Source organism: Hyla sarda, chromosome 1 (genome assembly GCF_029499605.1).
Source record: "Hyla sarda isolate aHylSar1 chromosome 1, aHylSar1.hap1, whole genome shotgun sequence".
Classification (NCBI taxonomy): Eukaryota; Metazoa; Chordata; class Amphibia; order Anura; family Hylidae; genus Hyla; species Hyla sarda.
Window position 1 is genome coordinate 106,625,427 of NC_079189.1, and position 20,691 is coordinate 106,646,117.

At 38.6% G+C, this 20,691-nt stretch overlaps 1 protein-coding gene across 9 annotated transcripts in view; it reads left to right on the forward strand.

Moving 5' to 3' along the window:
• FAT1 (FAT atypical cadherin 1) overlaps positions 1 to 20,691 on the forward strand; it is a 251,511-nt gene that overhangs the window by 220,072 nt on the left and 10,748 nt on the right. For all 9 annotated transcript variants that reach the window (XR_008889074.1, XR_008889073.1, XM_056559286.1 and 6 more), the window contains 8 exons: positions 5,195 to 5,996; positions 6,104 to 6,229; positions 8,414 to 8,571; positions 13,504 to 13,966; positions 15,328 to 15,481; positions 15,569 to 15,679; positions 16,508 to 17,142; positions 18,780 to 18,914. Coding sequence is in view for 7 of the 9 variants with exons in the window: in XM_056559286.1 (XP_056415261.1) it covers positions 5,195 to 5,996; positions 6,104 to 6,229; positions 8,414 to 8,571; positions 13,504 to 13,966; positions 15,328 to 15,481; positions 15,569 to 15,679; positions 16,508 to 17,142; positions 18,780 to 18,914 (2,584 nt within the window). In the remaining 2 variants the exon portion in view is untranslated. The remainder of the gene's footprint in view (positions 1 to 5,194; positions 5,997 to 6,103; positions 6,230 to 8,413; positions 8,572 to 13,503; positions 13,967 to 15,327; positions 15,482 to 15,568; positions 15,680 to 16,507; positions 17,143 to 18,779; positions 18,915 to 20,691) is intronic.

Here is a 20,691-nt window from a genome sequence, read left to right on the forward strand (position 1 = left end):
ATTACAATCTCCCCTTAAAATGACTATTTTACCTTTCCCTACTTTCTGTCATCCTAACTCATCTGCCCCAATGTGTTTTCTCAAATGCTTCACTGTACTTTAGACGACCCCCTTAGCCTCAGAGTTTACACATATGGAGTCAGATGCTGTCCCTATGGTTCAGTGGTTTTATAGATGGCATTGACGCTCTGTAATGGGGTATAGGCTTCATCAGTGGTCTCAAAGTCCAAATTTGTCCTCACTGGGTGGCATTCTCGACAGACTTCTCAGACATCTTCTTTAAGCAAGGCAAAACACAACACAAAACAAAAGCAAGGATTATAAGTATGGTTATTCCTATTTGGGCCAAAGTCTTTTTCCACCCTCCCATCCTATCAAAGTAGTCATCCCAGGGTTCTGAGATTCCAGATTTTTCTTTTAAGTTCTATTGATAGGTCTTCTAGTTTCTTTATGGCTATGCTTACTTTACCATTGGGTCCTGTATTGGCTGAGATATATGGGCAACAGGTCTCCCCAAACATTTGACATAACCCCCTTTTTCATCTTACACCATATCTAATGCCATATGATTTTGGAATGTCATATTAGGTGTGGCACTTAGTTGTTTGGCTTGACCTTTGAGAGCATCCACTGAGAAATGTATGAATCTCTGCTGGTTGTAATAGATATTAATCCAGTCTACATTCTTGTTTATTTAAATCTTGGTTATTATAGACCCAAATCCATCTTTTACTTGATCTCTAGCTTTAAATTAATCTGGGACCCCCCTTTGGGACTCCTATACCATGAATATACACATGGGGGTCAATGCTCCCAGGTGGGGCTGCACGTTTACTTCTGGAGTGTGGTTTAGGTTTCTTTGTAGGTTCGGTGGTGAAAATGTGTATGTGCATAAGAGCCTTGGCTAATATGCATTCTCCAGTTCAATTCCCTTCTCATCGGGTTCTGAGCTTCATATCCCCAAGTATTCCATACCTTACGGTAGTTAACATTTACTCATCCACTGGCTAGGCCAATCCTTTATACATTTTTTACACCAAGTATTAATTTTCCTTCTAACATTATCACCCATTAAGAGGCCTATTTCACCCCACTATTTGTACAGGACACCAATGCTCACCCTATGATGCTCCTCATACAATGTCACATCCTAACAATCTGGTATGATTATCAGTTACAAACATTTTGCTCAGTCTTCTTTCTTTCATCAGTTCATCAAGTCCATTTGTTTGCACAATTACACTATAAAAAACTCAGGATTCACAGTCTTTTGCAACATCCGGTGCATATTCTTAGATTCATCTATACGGGACCACCATATGTAAGTGTCTCTTTCCTCACTTATTTCCTGACACACACTCAGTCATGGGTTTAAGGAAATGGGTAACAATTACATAATCTGAACTAGGAACAACTTTACGAAAGATTCTTACTTATATTCTTTACTGTATCTATGGTTAGGGAATCAGTACAGTCAGACAAGGACATACTTATATTGGTCCAACTTAGGCAGTTAGATGAAGTCTACTCATAGTCTCTGAAAGAAGGCAAGATGGTCATGGAGTATTTTGGTCAGGTACCTTTATTGTTTTACCTAGGTCATAACAGATGCAAACAATGAAGTCTGTACAAACCTTCTTTCTCCATTGTTGAATCCTGAGGCCCCCCAATATATAGACATTACTACACATAGCTCCCCATGGCTTCGTGTATGGGGTCATATATGTTACCATGGGGTACAAGGCTGTTGGCACACACAATTTCTTACCAACTCTCCAGATGCCTTCTTTGCCCTTTCTTCTTCCATTGGTCTCTCTCAGAATGCATTGCTGGTTCCTGCAAGAGATATAACCAGACAGATCCACACATCCCCATCCACCTGTACACTCTGTACCATAGTTGTGGGAGGACAATAGCACTGCAACCTTAGCAGCCTTCTCCACCATCCAATCCCCTTGGCTTCTGGTCATCGCCTCTTTGAGTCTGGGTTTTTGTTTTCCCTCAGTTTTGATCAGTCATCAATAACTCTTGAATGTCTAGTAACTAACTGGATTCATGTGTCACTTTACATGAGGACATACATACACACATAACATGTAGCAATACTGACATGTACAAATACTCAAGGTACAACACACAGTGCCCAACACACATTCTCACCAAAAATGTAAAAGAATCAAAATATATAGAGCTCTTTCAAAAATTGGAAAAAAAAAATCACCTTCAATGTCATTGTTTATAATCCAATAAACCATTAGCTGATTTTAAATGCTTAGGTTATACTTATCAAATAAATAGTGATCACTTTTTTTTTATATCTTTTATTTTATTTTTCTTGGCCAAACTTCTTCTCTTGTTTCTTCTATCATATAATCAGACAATTAATCACATTTCCTGATACACTTCATTTTTGGCATCCATTCTGCGCAACTGTGAAAACAAAACTTATGAGGAAATTAATTAAATATTTTCAAATAGGATCAATTAATACCACGTGGATTTTCTTTTGTTCATCACCAATCTAAAAAGGATCCATTACATAACAAACTTACATAAACAGCTTCAACCATGCATTCACTCAGCTTTCCTAAAGACCTACCACGCCCTCTGCATTCCATAGCAGTAAGCACTCATCATTATCATCTTCACTTTTGCCCCCACCATTGGGATAGAACAACTCCATTCCATCTCTACCTAGTTCTTATCCACACCCTGAAACAAAGGCTCTCTTCATTCAATATATAGTATATATCTCTTATTCAACATCCTATCAATAGGCTGCCAAAATGTATGTCTGTACATCAGTGTTAATCTCATTTCCTTATTATTTTGATTATAATTATGACAGTTCAGTTGACTACAATATAACTAAATCAAATGACAATGTTGTATATGAATACTGTATATAACACTGCTGAATATGAATATTTCTGTCCATCAACCATCAGTATATTCCAAACTTTCAAATGCCAATAGTAAGGGGGAGAAAACATTGAGGTGCTAATTAAAACATAGCTTTTAATGTATAGATAAAACACACTGATTGAACAAAGTGATGTATAAATAGGTGACAGGGCAATAATGCAATAATGCCCTACAGATGCAAAAGCCTAATAAAATTGTATGCTGGTATTAAATAGTTAAATAGAATTACTAGCTCTGCCCAACGCATTTCAGCACATTGTTACATGTGACCTCATCAGGGGCTGACAGGCATAAAGAAGTACAGTCATTATATATAGTAAATAACATCAGGGGTAGCTGATACAGTAGCGACCCCTGAGAAGAGCGTGCTTGATGTCATGCACTAGTACTCTACACAGCATATAGATAATGGGACCCAGACGCAACAGTTCTGGCGTCTATCTGGGATGAATCCTGATGATGTGTGTGTAACCCGCAGTGGCGGGGAGCCAAGCATTCAAGCTGGCTGCTGGCTACTAGTACTAGTGCATGACATCAAGCACGCTCTTCTCAGGGGTCGCTACTGTATCAGCTACCCCTTATGTTATTTACTATATGTAATGACTGTACTTCTTTATGCCTGACAGCCCCTGATGAGGTCACATGTAACAATGTGCTGAAACGCTTTGGGCAGAGCTAGTAATTCTATTTAACTATTTAATAGCAGCATAAAATGTTATTAGGCTTTTGCATCTGTGGGGCAATCTCCACACATGCAATTGTAACAGCCTTGTTTGTGTCTATCCTTAGTTACAGGGCTGACATTATTGCCCTGTCACCTATTTATACATCACTTTGTTCAATCAGTGTGTTTTATCTATATATTAAAAGCTATGGTTTAATTAGCACCTCAATATTTTCTCCCCCTTACTATTTGCTTTATGCTCTTTGGGAGTTTTCTAAATTAGGGAGTGGAAACCAGTATTAGTCCACAATATTATTAAACTTTCAAAAGCCTTAATATCCATAGTCCATTCTTCACTCAACACATGCTTTTCCATCAAAACCTCGAGTCTCCATTTTGTTTCTTTAGTATTCATCAAAACCTTGAGACTCCATTTTGTTTCTCTCTCTAATCCTTCAAGCTGCTAACAACAATCTGCTCCTTTCTTACTTGTCTTATCACTTGTATATATCATTACCTTTTGGACTAACTTATCAGCTCTCTTAACAACACAATACATACAGTTATTTGCCTACTAAAACTACTATATCCAATACCACTAAGAAACATTCTTTGGGAGATAATTGTGCAATCCTACTCAACAACTTGGTTTACAACACAGACACAGTTTTGAAATTTCTGAGGGTACTACAACTCCCATCTTACCTTCTATTCATCCCTTTACACACACACACACACACACACAAACACACACACACACACACACCCTTTTTCAGTTTCTCCAGCTTTCATTACCATCTCTATACGTTTCCCATCTTCGCACACTCATACATCCTTTCCTTGGCATTTTTGCAATCACATTGCAATAAGCATAAGTTTCCACCCTCATTAGGGAGGTGAGTATAGCTTTGGCATACCATATAAGGTATGCTTTCTCTGTTAGCTATTTTGGGAAAACATATAGGTGTTGGCTTTAACAGAAAATTCCTCTACACAATGGGAGGATAGAAAGCAAGGAGCATAGTAGCATGGGGGATGGGTTTTTGGGTTTTGTCAAATATCATTTTTACAATGCATACACATACACACACATATATATATATATATATATATATATATATATATATATAAACATAGATATATAAACACAATTTATGGCCCATCTTCGTGTGAATTCTCCACATCTATTGTCTTAACCCCTGCATATTTGTGAGATGTAACCTGTGTCTTCTGCTTGTGAGCTTAGATTTGCTTTGGACTTGATAAAGGGAGGAATCCCGAAAACTTGTCTCTACAAAATTGTTAGTCCAATAAAAAAGGTATTACAAGATACTGCAACATTTTTTTGATTTGCATCTGCATCACTGGACTAATACGGCTACTCAAATTTACTATATATATATATATATATATATATATATATATATATATATATATGTATATATATATATATATATATATATATATATATATATATTTATATATATATATCCATTACAGGCTAATGATACAAAATTGTTTGCTGATCTGTATATGGTTTTCTTTATATTTTTTCGATTACCTAAATAATCCTCACTTTACTGTAATTCATCTTTCTGCCTCTAGGTGACAGATAGCGGTAAACCACAACTATCATCAGTCAACAATGTGGATGTGCGAGTCATTGAAGAAAGTATCTACCCTCCGGCCATTTTACCCCTGGAAATTTATATTACAACATTTGGGGAAGAATATGCAGGTGGGGTGATAGGAAAGATCCATGCAACAGACCAGGATGTTTACGACACACTGACTTATAGTTTAGATTCCAAAGTAGAAAATCTCTTTTCAGTTTCAAGCACCGGAGGAAAACTGATAGCACACAAGAGATTGGACGTGGGCCAGTATCTGCTAAATGTCAGTGTAACGGATGGAATGTTTACAACCTCAGCTGATATAACTGTTCACATCAAGCAGATAACGCAAGAACTGCTAAATCACAGCATCACTTTCCGCTTTGCAAACCTTTCTCCGGAAGAATTCATTGGAGATTATTGGCGCAATTTCCAGAGGACCCTAAAAAATATTTTTGGCGGGCGCAAAATGGATGTTCAAATTGTGAGCCTGCAACCATCCGATCAACCGCAAAACCTGGACGTATTGCTGGTTGTAGATAAATCAGGCAGCACACATTTTCTACCTAAGCATCTTATCCAAAAAATTAATACTTCAGTTACCGAAATTGAAGACTTCAGCGGCGTCAAAATCCTTGCGGTCTTCCACAAGCTTTGCACCGATGTGGACTGTCCCCTGAGATTCTGTGATGAGAAGATCACTGTAGATGATAATGTCATGTCAACACACAGCACGGCCCGGCTCAGCTTCGTGACACCAAAACATGTGCGGAAAGCTGTGTGCTTGTGCAAAGGTAATGAAATGACAGAGAGCGGGCAGGGTTGACATTTATTAACGGAAATTAGATTTACCTAATGTACCTGGTCATCTGAGTCATGTTTTCATCTTTCTGTTAAACAGCAGGAAAATGTCCTATTGTATACACGATTTGTGAAGAAAATCCGTGTCCGGAGGGTATGGAATGTACTGCAGATACCAAAGAAGATACATACAAGTGTGTGTGCCCTGCAGGCCAACAGTGCAATGGTAAGGCTTGCACAATGCAGATTTATCACAAATGGCTAAAAGAATAATTGCCTTTATTGTAATATACATATTTTTTTAACCAATGTATATTACAAATATACATATAATGGTATTTTCTACATTATATAAAAAGTTTTTGTTGATGACAGGTACACTTTAAAGGGAACCTGTCAATAAGTTTTAACCTATATAACAAGTGGGCAACACTTCATTAAGGTTAATATCATATGTCCTACCATGCCCGGTATTTGCTGTCACAAATGTCACATGCAGTATATGAATAGTACTTGTATCCTCCTTGTCTTATGGATTAAAATCTTTTTATCTGCACGAGCTGGATCCATCTCTCTTTGTTCTTCAGTATATGAATAGGGCTCAAGTAGTCACAGAACCCTGGGCCATAATCCAGACATTTACCAGCCCAGCTAAGAGAGGTGACATCAGGCCCTGCCTGGACTACTAAATCACACTTGGATGGGTGTGATTAGAGCTTGAATAGGTGGGAAAATAGCCTGGAGCATTGTGACTACTTCAGCATGCCACATGCCCAGTGAATACTTGAGCCTCCTTTACATACTACATGTGACATTTATAAAAGTTGCTTTGCCATCTGATATTCAGATATGGTAGGACACCTGAAATTAACCTCTTTTACATGTCCCCACTCGTTATATAGGGTAAAACTTAGTAATAGGTTCCCTTTAAACATTGAAAAAGTACACTCCTTAAAGGGGTACCACGGAGGAAAAATGTTTTCAAATAAACTGGTGCCGTAAAGTTATACAGATTTGTAAATTACTTCTATTTAAAAATCTTTAGCCTTCCAGTACTTATCAGCTGCTATATGCTATTGAGGAAGTTGTGTAGCTCTTTCCAGTGTGACCACAGTTTAACTGCTACCACCTCTGTCCATGTTAGGAACTAGCTATGTGGACCACACAATGTACTGCTACTTTAATACTTACATGTGAGGCTGCTGAGAACTGTGCAGTTGGCATCCACCATTAATGTATGAGGGTGTACAATTTAGTGACCCACAAGTCCTAGTTTACATGACCATAGTATAGATCCAAGCATACAGTAGCACAGCCTTCTTCCAAACAAAGCTTTTCATACTTTGTGCTGTTGAGATCAGTTTTTGTTCTTGGCTCTAAATGCTCTATTTGACGTTGTCCCAACACAGCTTAAAAATCTACATTTTCAAAGGGGAAGTGGCGAGGATAAAGCTTTTGACTTCCCCAATGCAATATATGAATAATATCATTTTATCTAAAAGAAGCCCAGAGACTCCACAACCTGGCTAAGGGACAAAAGGGCTCCACACACTATGGTGTAGTCTACCATGCACCAACCAAAGGTCCCACCAAATTAGTATACTGGGAAATAATGAATGCTCTAGAGCTATATTTTATTTGCAACATGTTTCAATTTTGCAACATGAGAGCCTTCCTTAGGCATAACATGAAATGAAACACTCCAAGTATAAGTATCATACAGCCCCAGGGGTGGGTGACCTCACTTCCATCAGTCACTCTTAAAAAAGCATAAATCTGAGCGTAAACAAAAGGATACATTTTAACATAAATAGTGACATCAAATAAGTGAATATACTGTATGGAATCATAAACCAGTAAAACCAGCGATGATAGAAAGTGAACCGATTATTAGCCGCACATGCAGACTTCTGAGACTCTTATGAGCAAATGTTTATCTAAATGGAGCCAGTATTGGTTAGCCATAAGTGAAGATATTTATAAGAGACAATTGTACCCCTGTCCCTACAACTATTGATTCATGAGGCTCAGGATCGTATAATCTTCATTCATCTCCTTCCATAAATTGTTAAACTCCTGTTGCTGGTTACTTTTCCCTGTCCTTTATCTATGGGTCACTTCAGCCATATGTTGCTCAGATTTGATAGGAATTGACTCATGTCCATTCATCATTGAATAGGGCTTTTAAGCCAGTATCCAGAAATATACCCTATGCCCTGGGGTATGAGCCCAATGATCTAGGTTACTCTTACTCCTTGTAAATAATATATGATTTTTTTTGTTGATTGATTTTTTTGTTTTGTTTTGGAGAAGGAATCCACAGTGAATGATGCTTATGGCACATTACTACCATCATAGAAACACCAAATGAAATTCACAATGCTGAAATATATTTCTGTTTTCTTCCTAGTTGGCTCATCAGTCACCTTTACTGGCAGCAGCTATATAAAATACAGACTGCTGGAAAACGAGAACAAGGAAGAAATGAAACTGACCATGAAACTCAGAACGTATTCTGCACATGCAGTTGTCATGTACGCCAAAGAAACCGACTATAGTATTCTTGAGGTGGGTTTTATGCTGTACATCATGCTAAAAAAGGTTTTTGGAAATCTCTATTTCCTTAGTGGAAGTAATGATATTGATGCAGACTAGTTTATTTTATTGTATATTTAAACACAGTTAAATCTTAGATACAGGCCAAATAGTGCTACTGTGTAGGACCCCTTACTCTCCAATAGCTCATCATAAATGACCCCGTATTTTTTTCCGTCAATCCCTTTGCAATCTATTAGAAAGAAGGAAGTTTCATTGTAGGTGGTATTTGGCCTTCTTACCTATTGGCAGCTGCACATATTGTATATATGGTGTTTCCACCCCTGTTTTGTGCTCAAACAACATTTTAAAGTTGTGGCTGATCCTGAGTTATGGCTTTGTATTACAGACCACAATTTTGCTAGTTTATGAGCTAAAATCTTGCAATATCTGCAGTGAGCCTGCTGTGGTCATTGGAAAGATTAGGTATGTTATTTTATACCGGGCACTATAGTTACCGGATGTAGAAAAAACTGATTAACCCCTTAAGGACCCGGGCTTTTTCCGTTTTTTCATTTCAATTTTTCCTCCTTAACTTTAAAAAATCATAACTCTTAAAAATTTTCACCTAAAATTCTATATGATGGCTTATTTTTTGCGTCACTAATTCTACTTTGTAATGACATTAGTCATTTTACCCAAAAATCTACGGTGAAACGGGAAAAAAAATCAATGTGCGACAAAATTTATGAAAAAACACTATTTTGTAAGTTTTGGGTGCTTCCGTTTTTACACAGTACATTTTTCGGCAAAAATGATACCTTATCTTTATTCTGTAGGTCCATACGATTACAATGATATCCTACATGTATAGGTTTGATTTTGTATCACTTCAGAAAAAAATCATGATTGCATGCAGGAAAATGTATACGTTTAAAATGGTCATCTTCTGACCACTATAACTTTTTTCTTTTTCTGTGTTCAGGGCGCTATGAGGGCTCATTTTTTGCGACATCATCTGAAGTTTTTAGCAGTACCATTTTTGTTCTGATCAGACTTTTTGATCACTTTTTATTCACTTTTTTGTGGTATAAAAAGTGATCCAAATGCGCTATTTTGGACTTTGGAATTTTTTTGCGCGTACGCCATTGAACAAGTGGTTTAAAAAGCAGTATATTTTTATAAGTCGGACATTTCCACACGCGGCAATACCACATATGTTTATTTTTATTATTATTTACACTGTGTTTTTTTTATTCTTGGAAATGCCGGGTGATTCAAACTTTTATTAGGGGAAGGGATAATTGAAAGGGTTAATGATTTTTTTTACACTTTTCTTATGCAATATTATAGCTCCTATAGGGGGCTATAACATTGCATTTACTGATCTTTTACACTGATTGATCCATCTCCATAGGAATGGATCAATCAGTGTTTTCGGCGATTGAATGCTCAAGCCTGGATCTCAGGCTTGAAGAATTCATTCGGCGATCGGACAGCCCAGGAGAAGGTAAGAAGACCTCCTCCTGTGCTACAGCTGTTAGGGATGTGGCGATTATACCGCGGCGATCCCGAACAGCTCCCTGAGCTAACCGGCAACTTTTACTTTCGTTTTTAGCCGCGCGGCTCAGCTTTGAGCTCGCGGCTAAAGGGTTAATAGCGCGCGGCACAGCGATCAGTGCCGCGCGCTATTAGAGGCGGGTCCCGGCTTCACTATGACGCTGGGCCCGCCACGATATGATGCCGTGTGACCCCGCGTTATATCGCAGGACCGGGACCCAGGACGTACCCATACGTCCTGGGTCCTTAAGAGGTTAATTACATAGTAGGAGCTCAGTGGGGTTATTAGTGATATGTCTGTCAGCTTTCTGGGACTACACTGTTATTTTAGCCCCAGCAATGCTTGCTGTGTCACACTATATGGATCTTGATGTGCTATGCCTGCAATAAGTAAATGCATGGGTTTGTTGTGACAACAGGTTTATGATAGCTGCCATTTGTGTGTCTCAGTGCAACCATATTTACTTAAAGGGGTTGTCCAACAATGAAACCTTATTGACTAATACATTTATATATTGGTAAATAATCTGGTTCTACTACCTTTCTGTGATATTTCATGTTTTTCTTCTGCTTTTGATGCAAAATGTCTGCTCAGTTGTCTGCAGCCTAACATTCTGTCCGGTGTTTATCCTGTACAGGCCACTTTAGCTAGGAATACAGCCAACTCTATCTCACATAGTAGGAGAGGTACAGTCAAAAAGATGTATTTTAACTTTGGCTGAATTCCCAGCTAGAGTGTAATGTTCACAGAAACAGGAAGTCTTTAACAGGACATGGAGGAATCAGAATGTTGGGCTGAAGACAACAGGGCTGACAGTTTGTATCGGAAGTAGAAGGAAAGTATGAAATACCACAAGAAAATAGTAAAATGACTTTATTTACCAATATATGTTCATTTAATAAAGTTGAATGGTGGGTTCCATCATTGGACAACCCCTTTAACTTCTTGAAATGCAGCACAATTCCTATAGTGCGACACAAAGATAGAATGAAACATCAGCATGCATGCTTGAATAATACTTTATTCTGTCATGGGGCACATGGCCCCCGTTATAGTGAGGGTCCAGGAGGTGGGCACCCAGAGATCAGACACTTATCATTAATACTATGGACAGTGGAAAATGGTTTTCCCTATCAAAAACACTCATCACATATCCAAAGAATAGGGGATGAGTGCTTGATCACTGGATTCTCCACCTTTAAGACCCCACCGATCAAGAAAATAAGGGTCTGGTGTCCATCATTTGAATGAATTGTTGGTCAGACATGTGTAATGGTGCTCCATTTATTCTCTGTAGGATTGACAAAGATAGCTAATGAAAACCTGTTCTGAGGTGATTTGTCTTGTTGGTGGGCCTTTGTTACACATTACTGGACAGTGTACACAATGAACATTCAGTCATTGTCCAGTTTCGGAATGCATAAGAAGTGTACACAAAAGAGAAGGGCTGGTGATTTATTAAAAATATAGTCCTATGTGTTCCACACTGCTTTACAGTATAGGTTGGAAACAGTACTGCTTTGCACACTTGTATTATTTTTAATTTCATATATTGGCTTTACTTTTCTAAATATATTAACAGAGTAGGATGTTTTGCATAGAGTATGAATGACAGACTAAGAAAGTTTTGATTTAGACCTTAGTGACACTGGCCATGAACTCGCACCCATGTTGTATGAGCAATGCCACTTCAGAAAATGGATTATCTTATTAATCAGTATAAGAGCTCTGAATACTGTTCCTTCATTACGAGTAAAATGTAGACAAAGGGGATACGTACCATACAAGATTGCAGCAGGACACACCATATCAATTCGGCAATCAAAACACAGATTCTGTCATTTTGAAGCTGGTGGCGGAAGATAAAATGTGACGTGCCTATTCATTGTTCTTCATCTCTGTGGCAATGACTGCTGAAATGTTTATACAAAAATGAGCTGTATTTTCTTATTTGCTCACTTGTCATGTTTCTTTTTCTATACAACACATAACCTTGTTTTTTCCATAATTTTGCATTTCCATGATTATGCAGAGGAACATTTATCATTACCAGATAGCAGTGACGCTGGAGACGGAACCAGGGAAAAAAGAGTTATTAGTTTGTGTAACTACAACATTCAGCGTTGATTAACTGTATTTACAAAGATGTGACAACATGAATTTCCTCTGCAGATGCATATGCAGGCGCGTCAAGCATGTTCACAGCCAAGTCCCATCTTTGTGATCCTTTGTGACAGGTTTGACCAGTTCCTGGCACACACGAGAAGCCTTCAGTAGGGGACTTGCCCCTCAGATGACACCAGCTTCACTCTCACTGAGGCTCTTTTATGAAACATGACTTGACTGACGTTTCAGTGAATCATTTGTTGCCATTTCTAGAAATTAGTATTCATTACAATCACTAGCAGCAAACATAGGATAACCTGAAGCTCCTGGTATAAAACCTATAACAGGATTCCATTCTGGTTGTTCTATGCCAAACATAGTACTGTGGTCTGCTGTGCACCATTAAAGGAGAACTCCAGCCACAATTATCTTAAGGAGCTGATCACGGGGGGTCTGACAGCTGGGACCTACAGCAATCTCTGGAACAGGATGCCGACTCTCTCAGTGAGGATAATGTGTTATCTAATGGTAGATAGCACACACTCCATTCATTTCTATCGGAGTTCTTGCCATCTACCGCACACAAGTCTCATGTAGAGTGAGTTCCTGTTTTGGAGATCGCGGGAGGTCTCAGCGTTTCTGTCCCCCCGTGATAAGCTACTAATCCCCTATCCTATTGATAGGGGATGAGTTAATTGTGGTTGGAGTTTTCCTTAAAGGGGCCATTGGGCATCCCATCTGTACCTCTGGAAGTAAAACACACTCTTTGTTAGCACTTAATTGGTCTTTTCCATTATAGATTTTTTGCACTATGGCATAATGCTAGGATATGCCATCAGTTATTGTTTGATGAAAGTCCAACTGCCAGACGCCTACACATTGATGCTCCTAGTCATGTCATATCCCAACCAACCAATCACAATGTTATGGAGTTTCATAGCAATGTGCCATAACATTACTGCATAGAAGTAGCCTTTTAGAGAGGACTTACAACAAAAACATTAAATTGCTAGGAGTCCATAAAGCAGCCAACTTTCTAAAATCATCAAAAGGCCATGTAAGTTTAACTTTGCAGTTCCACATTAACTTCACAGTAAGGTTCTGGTCACATCCGTTTAAGGCTATGTCACCAGTTTATGGTAGATTTAAGTAAATACTTATAATGTTGCTTATAATAGCATCTTTATTTTAATAGACAATCATAGAACATGTGTACAGTCATAAAGGTTACATTTATGTGCAGTTTAATAAGTTCATTGAACCCTGTCCTGATGTTTTCACCTCTTGGTTCCTTTCAGATTAATGGTGGAAAGCTTCAGTATAAATTTGATTGTGGTAGCGGTCCTGGAATAGTGTCTGTTCAGAGCATCCATGTCAATGATGGACAGTGGCACACAGTGTCACTAGAGGTTGATGGTAACTATGCTAGACTGGTCTTGGATCGCGTGCATACTGCATCCGGAACTGCACCAGGAACACTGAGAACACTCAACCTTGATAACTACGTCTATTTTGGAGGTCACATTCGTCAGCAAGGTTCTAAACATGGAAGAAACCTGCCGGTTATCAATGGATTTAGAGGTTGCATGGACTCTGTTTTTCTCAATGGCCAGGAGCTCCCTCTTCATTCAAAGTCAAAAAGCTTGGTACATGTGGAAGAATCTGTGGATATTTCTCTAGGATGTTCACTGACCACCGCTGATGCCTGCTCTGCCAATCCTTGCCACAATGGTGGAGTATGCTCCCCCTTGCCCAATGGAGGTGCGTCATTCTAAGAATTGTATTTCTTATTGTAAATAACCCAGGTATATAGCGTAACTGTGTTTATTTGTTGATGTTATTTAATGCTGTTCATAAGAGGCTGTATATTCCAAAACTGCTGACTACCCACTATATAACACAGTCCCTTTTGTGCAGTAAAATCTAGATTAGAAAATCTATCTTCAGTTTTTATCTAGAGCCTCGTACAATAAGACATAAAAGAATCGATCCTTCATTTTAATAGTGCTATTGTTAAAATATTAATGGAGCCACAATGCAATGCTGCTTTTATTTAAAGGAAGGTAGAATGAATATAGCACATAGATGAATATAGCACAAGATCGGTATTGCATACTAGAAATCCACATTTATAAGCATGTGCCCAAAGTCCACATCCTCCTCCTAAATAAATAATTATGGGCATTTAGAATCGCAATGAAATATTTATTTGAAAAAAATATTAACCCATCTTATATGTCATATTTATGGCATACTAAAAAGGCTCCTCTCAGTAAAGCTGCTGTTTAGTTTTCTCTGGGTTCAGCATTTTTGTTAGGAAGCAGTATTCATTTATATGAAGGGCAGCATATAGCCGGTTGTGTGCACATCCCCACCAGTGTTGACAACTTACTAGGATGTATTGATACTAGTGTCTGCTTTCTTGATAATTCATTATTGAATTCTCATGTCTCATTGACAGCAGGTATCCATCTCCTTTAGAAAAGCATTTCCCATTTGCATTATTAGTCCATGATGAACTGAGGGGGGATTTGCTCTTTGGCCTCTTCTCTCTATTAGTTATAGCCAAGAACTATGTCAAACGTGACTCGCTCTGGAGCAATGCTCATTGATTCTAGTGTTGACCTGTCCCTTACTGGAGCATTTGCTGAGTATTTTCCTGGCAGGTTATTGTGGGGGTTTCCACGAGTAGGCCCTCTAATTATTTTTAGCTTATTCCTTTAAAATAAAAAAAAATAAAAAATCTTAGAGTGCGTAATTCCCACAGAATTCCGCGCAGTGAACTTTTACATCAGTATGAATGGGTTTTCGTGAGACCCGTTCACACTAAGCAGTTTGTACCTCACAGAGAATGAACATATTCTGCAAGCACTGCATAGCCGTCAATGGTGACGGTGCAGTGCTGCAGCTTTCGGCTGCCAGGCTAAATCTCCACTCAAGCAAGCGGAGATTCAGCGCTCATTCCGTACTGTGAACGCACCCTAATGGGTGGCGAGCGGAGATTCAGTCTGACAGCCGCTGTCAGGCGGTATATATGTATCGAATCCCAAATTGCCATTTCCCTGAAAGAACTCCAACCACACTGGTACCCTTATTCACCCATTGTTTCTGTTTGTTCCCAGGCTACTACTGTAAATGCACATCAATGTTCATGGGCACACACTGTGAGATTGCCATCAATCCTTGTGCCACCAACCCATGCCTGTATGGGGGAACATGCATTGTGGTGAAGGATGATTTTTTCTGTAAATGCAGAGGGGAATACAGCGGCGAGAGGTGAGTTGTAATTTTCTCTATTTTATAATAAGTCACAAGAGAAAAGGTGATACATGAGTGATCCAATATTATATCGTTGTATTGCAGGTGTCAGTTGGGTCCATACTGCAAAGACAATCCATGCAAGAATAGTGGTAAATGCATAGACAGTTTAGATGGTCCAGTATGTGAATGTGAATCTGGTTTCCATGGAGAAAGGTATAGAATGAAATTGCTTTTTTATTGTGTCAGGCTTATTATTATTATAGTTTTTACATGTTGTGTTACTATATATTATGTTACTATATACCATGTATATTTATTTGAATTAATGTATCAGTGCTAGATAGTTTAATAATCATTTTGGGTATTATTTGTCTTGTTGTTTGATGGGGCTTTTAAAAGGGTTTGCCTATCCCAGGTGTTTATGGCAAATGCCTGAACGATGCAGGTCCCATAACTCTATAGAATGGTGTAATGAATACCCCCTCCTACCTCATCTTGCCAGAAAGTGGCAGCTAAAAGTGGGCAGGAAGGCAGAGAAGTTATATGTTCTTTTTGTACTGCCCACATAAGTGAATAGGAGTTATGAAAACCAAGTAGCACAGCGATGATTGTCAGACATGGGAATACCCTTTTAATACGTCACAATATAATGCAAATTTTAATAAAGAATGGTATTTTAAATACCTGACATCTGAATTATTTTCTACCGTAAGCCATTACCATTAGACAAGTAAGTAAAAATATGTACAATATTGTTAATATACTGTATATCATCTTCCCTATTGGGGAGAAGTCTGGCAGCTGATGTGAAGGGAATTTGATGAGCTGCTTTGCATATTCCTTTTCCCAGAAAGTCCATGGAGTGCTAATGGCCTTTTTGAATCTCCATACACCAGAAGGATCCCTTTTGCCTATATGCTGATACAGCAATCATTTGCATTGTGATATTCTAAAAAGGAACTTCCACACTAGCTAAATTCTGATATGGAACCTTACACATACAGCTTTGGTAATTAGTAATATATTTTATCGTTATTATAGGTGCATGGTAGACATTGATGAATGCCAAGATAACCCATGTACTAATGGTGCCCTGTGTGAAAATACCTATGGCTCTTACAATTGTACCTGCAGTAATGGATATGGTGGAAAGCACTGCACAGACATTGCCCTCAATAAATATGTCTCAACCTCCTGGAATATCAGCCTCGCTGAGGTCATTGGGATCATTGTGTTCATAGCAGGGATTTTCTGTCTTGTTGTGATCTTTGTTGTCTGTCGAATAGTAGCCAGTAAAAAGAAAAAGAAGAGACAGCAGGAACCTGAAGACAAACACTGCGGGACTACTTCAGCATTTTTACAGAGACCATTTTTAGATCCTAAAGTGAACAAAAATATCTACTCAGATATTCCACCACAGGTGCCAGTTAGGCCCATATCCTACACTCCAAGCATTCCAAGTGACTCTAGAAATAACCTGGACCGCAATTCCTTTGAGGGATCCACCATTCCAGAGCATCCAGAGTTCAGCACTTTCAATCCAGACTCTATGCATGGACACAGAAAGGCAGTAGCGGTTTGTAGCGTTGCTCCAAATTTGCCACCTCCACCTCCATCCAATTCTCCATCTGACAGCGACTCCATACAAAAACCAAGCTGGGATTTTGACTATGATGGTGAGCATCTTATTTTACAAATTTCATAGCTCAGTTTCTATTATATCGCCAGTTATACTACTATTATTAAATTGGAACCCCTACCCATTTGGAGAATAGTAGTCTTGTGACCATCATTTTTCAAATCACAACATTCCTATTTTTTCCATAAAAGTAGATGAAGAGGTGGTTGTACATGCACACCACCCTTTCCAATGAAGTCTATAGGACTCTAAAAGACTTCAAAGGAGACAAGTGCTTTCAAGTGGGGCCGCCTCTCCAATCACTTCTATGCAAAAAGTAGCTGGCATTTATCATTCTCCTAACAGATGACAGTACTAAAGGTGAGTAACTCCTTTAGGGTCTATTCACATGTACAACATCCTGCGTAGATTTGAGCCGCAGGATTTGAAGCTGTGTTCAGTCATTTAGTTTAAATTGAAATCCTGTGCATCAAATCTGTGCAGGATACTGTATGTGTGAATAGACCAGAAGCCACATGGGATTAAGGATATCTCTATTTGCTGTCGCTTTGTTTAGAGTTAGGTAGAGTCACTTAGATGATGAGGGGAATACTTGTTGCCTGGTAATGGCTGAGTTTGAGTCTATGGCTGAGCTTCTTATGTTTGGTTTATTAAGTTTAGATTTTTTTTTTCTGTATTCTATTACAGATGATCAGTTTAGAATTTGTTAAACTTTAAAGAAAACAGTGGCCAATATCTTTTCCTCTACTTAGCTGTCTGGGACTATATATGTTATGTATTTGTATTAGATATACAATGTTCTGCATCTTACAATCGAATGCAAATGTGTATTATTGACCTTTGCTGTAGCTCCTTGATTGGCCATTCTCCATCAAATACACAGAACATAAGTTGGCCCTAGGTCCTAGTTCAGCAGGTGGTGAAATGTCTCTACAGGATCGTCTTTCTACATATAAGTCTTTTCTGCTTTGCAGCTTCTTACAGTGTTCACAGCTGCCCCAGTTTGGCAGACCTTGTTAAATAGGAAGTTTAATTAAGACCCAACACATAGGCCCAAAAGTGTCAGAGACTTAGAAGGAACATCATGAACTTTTCTCCGTCATCAAAGTAACCGTTTCCACTCTACTATAATATGCACTCATCCCTAATTTATTGGACCGTTGAGCACTTTACTATGACTACTATGTCTTTATATTCTTTATTCATAAGCTTAATGTCTGTGAATAAAACCTAGACTTAATTATATATAATAGATTTAATGATACATTTGGATGTTTTTCAACTTGGCTTCTTTACAATTTGGAATTTCAGTTCTCTTATCTTAGTTTTCAGAGGCACAATATTTAAATTTTACAATATCCATGTATTCTGTCCCATTTAGAAGTAGGCAGAAATCCCCAGGAGAATGATACATGGTGTTGTGCACATGTAATCTCAACAATCCATTGAACCAGATTGCTTTTTTTCTGCCTTGGAGATTTGTTCTGTGTTGTGCTATTTCAATGATTACTTCATTTAAAAGTAATTCTGTGATTGGAGCTTTGAAACATATTTTATTGCTGCTTTGCTTGAACTGAACATCTACAGTCGGCCCTTTGGGAAATGATCAAAGGAAGATCTTATTAATTGAGTGTCCTTAACATTGTGACATTGTCTCTTCTTTTGTGCTTTCAGCAAAAGTTGATCTTGACCCATGTCTTTCAAAGAAATCTCTGGATGAAAAGTCCTGTCATCTTTATAATCCTCGGGAGAGCATGTCTGAGATTCAGTCCCTTAGTTCCTTTCAGTCGGAATCCTGTGATGATAATGGTATGTATGAGATTTTATTTTTGCAGACGTATGCATATGACATTGGGTATATACAACTTTCAGTCAGCTGGAGAGTGTGAAATATGTAGAAATGCAAGTGAAAGACAGAAAATTCATTCTTTTCCTCTAAAATTGTGTGCCTGTCCTTCTGAAATTGAATAACACTACTTATTATATTTTTTAGCTTTTTCAAGTTATATGGTGGCGTCATCAGGAAGAATTATTTGACCGGGTTTACACCACAATTTGCTTTTATGTTGCACAGATACATCAGCATCCTATGCCTATGTTACCATTCATGGACAAGTATGGGGCCCATAGGATTCATTGTTCACATATAGACAGCTGGTGACTATGTAAGCATAATTAACCATATGTATGTTTAGACTTGCACTCTAAAGCATGGTGTTGTGTGCGCTTTAGGATCCATGTCTAAACACATATGCATTCCAAATATGATCACTAGCTATGTGTCTGTGTACAGATATGTTGGTATCCCATTTTGACAGGATGCCAATGTATTCATGCAACATAAAGGCAAATGAAGGTGGGAATACACTCTAACACTTAAAAAGGACAAGTCTGAAAAAAGGCAATGAATGTGGTGGGTGTTTCTACTTCGGGATCCCTGTTGAGCATCAAAATGCTAGAGCATTGTGGTCTTTTCATTTTTTTTACATCGGCCTCATGCTTTATACAATGGTGTGACTGTGCCCGGTACTGTAAGCCAATCTCATCCACCTAAAAATAACTGAGATGTAGTACCAGACCCAGCCTCTCATGTGAAGGGGCCACTATGCTTTAAGTATCAACTGAAGGGCTGTGGTATTACAGTGAGTGCTTATTAGGGGAAATGGACACCATAGACAGTAGTGATAAACAATAATTTCCGGACTCAAGTCATCCATCCATTTACCTGACCTATGTGTATAAATATATATATATATATATATATATATATATATATATATATATATATACACTTTCATTTAACTACTTTAAAGGGAATCTGTGATTAGTGTTGCCCGCACTAGCCTGTTGGTACAGATGGGTAGTGCGTGGGACACTAATGATAACAATATTTACCTACCCCCGATCCGTGGTCTTGGGTAGGTAAATTATCTTCTTTAATCCAGTGGCAAGCTTGGTGCATGGCAGAAACAGTTATCACTGCTGCTGCTTCTCCACTGGGCCCAGCTGTGAGCAGGCTTGGGGAAGCAGCAGCGGTGACATAAGTATGCTCCTACCTTGCACCAAGCCTACCACCAGATTAAAGAAGATAACAGATGAACGGGATCGGGGGTAGGTAAGTATCGTTATAATCACTGTCACCCACACTACCTGCCTGTACCAACAGGTTAGTGCGGGTGACACTGATGACGGACTCCCGTTAAACTCTTTAGGGTGTGTGCACATAGACACAAACCTCACCAGTATGCTGGGCTACACTGTGGTTCTCTCCCAGCCACAGTTAGCATGGCAAGGTCCTGTCATGAAGCACCCACTGATTTCACAGGGGACTTTAAAGCTGGATCACCTGGAAAAAGGTGATATGTCACATTGTCTTTCCTGCTTGGTACCACATCTCTCATTGAAATCAATTAGAGAGTTTTCTTTTCGGTGAAATCATGCGGAAATCGGTTACGTTTCTTGCATCAAAGCCACATGTTTTTTACTCCTGTGAGCTGCCGTTGTCTACAGCTTGGCTTTATAAGCCTCAAATCTAATACTTAGGGTTCTACAGCTCTTGATAACTTATGCATGCTGTAAGTTTTAA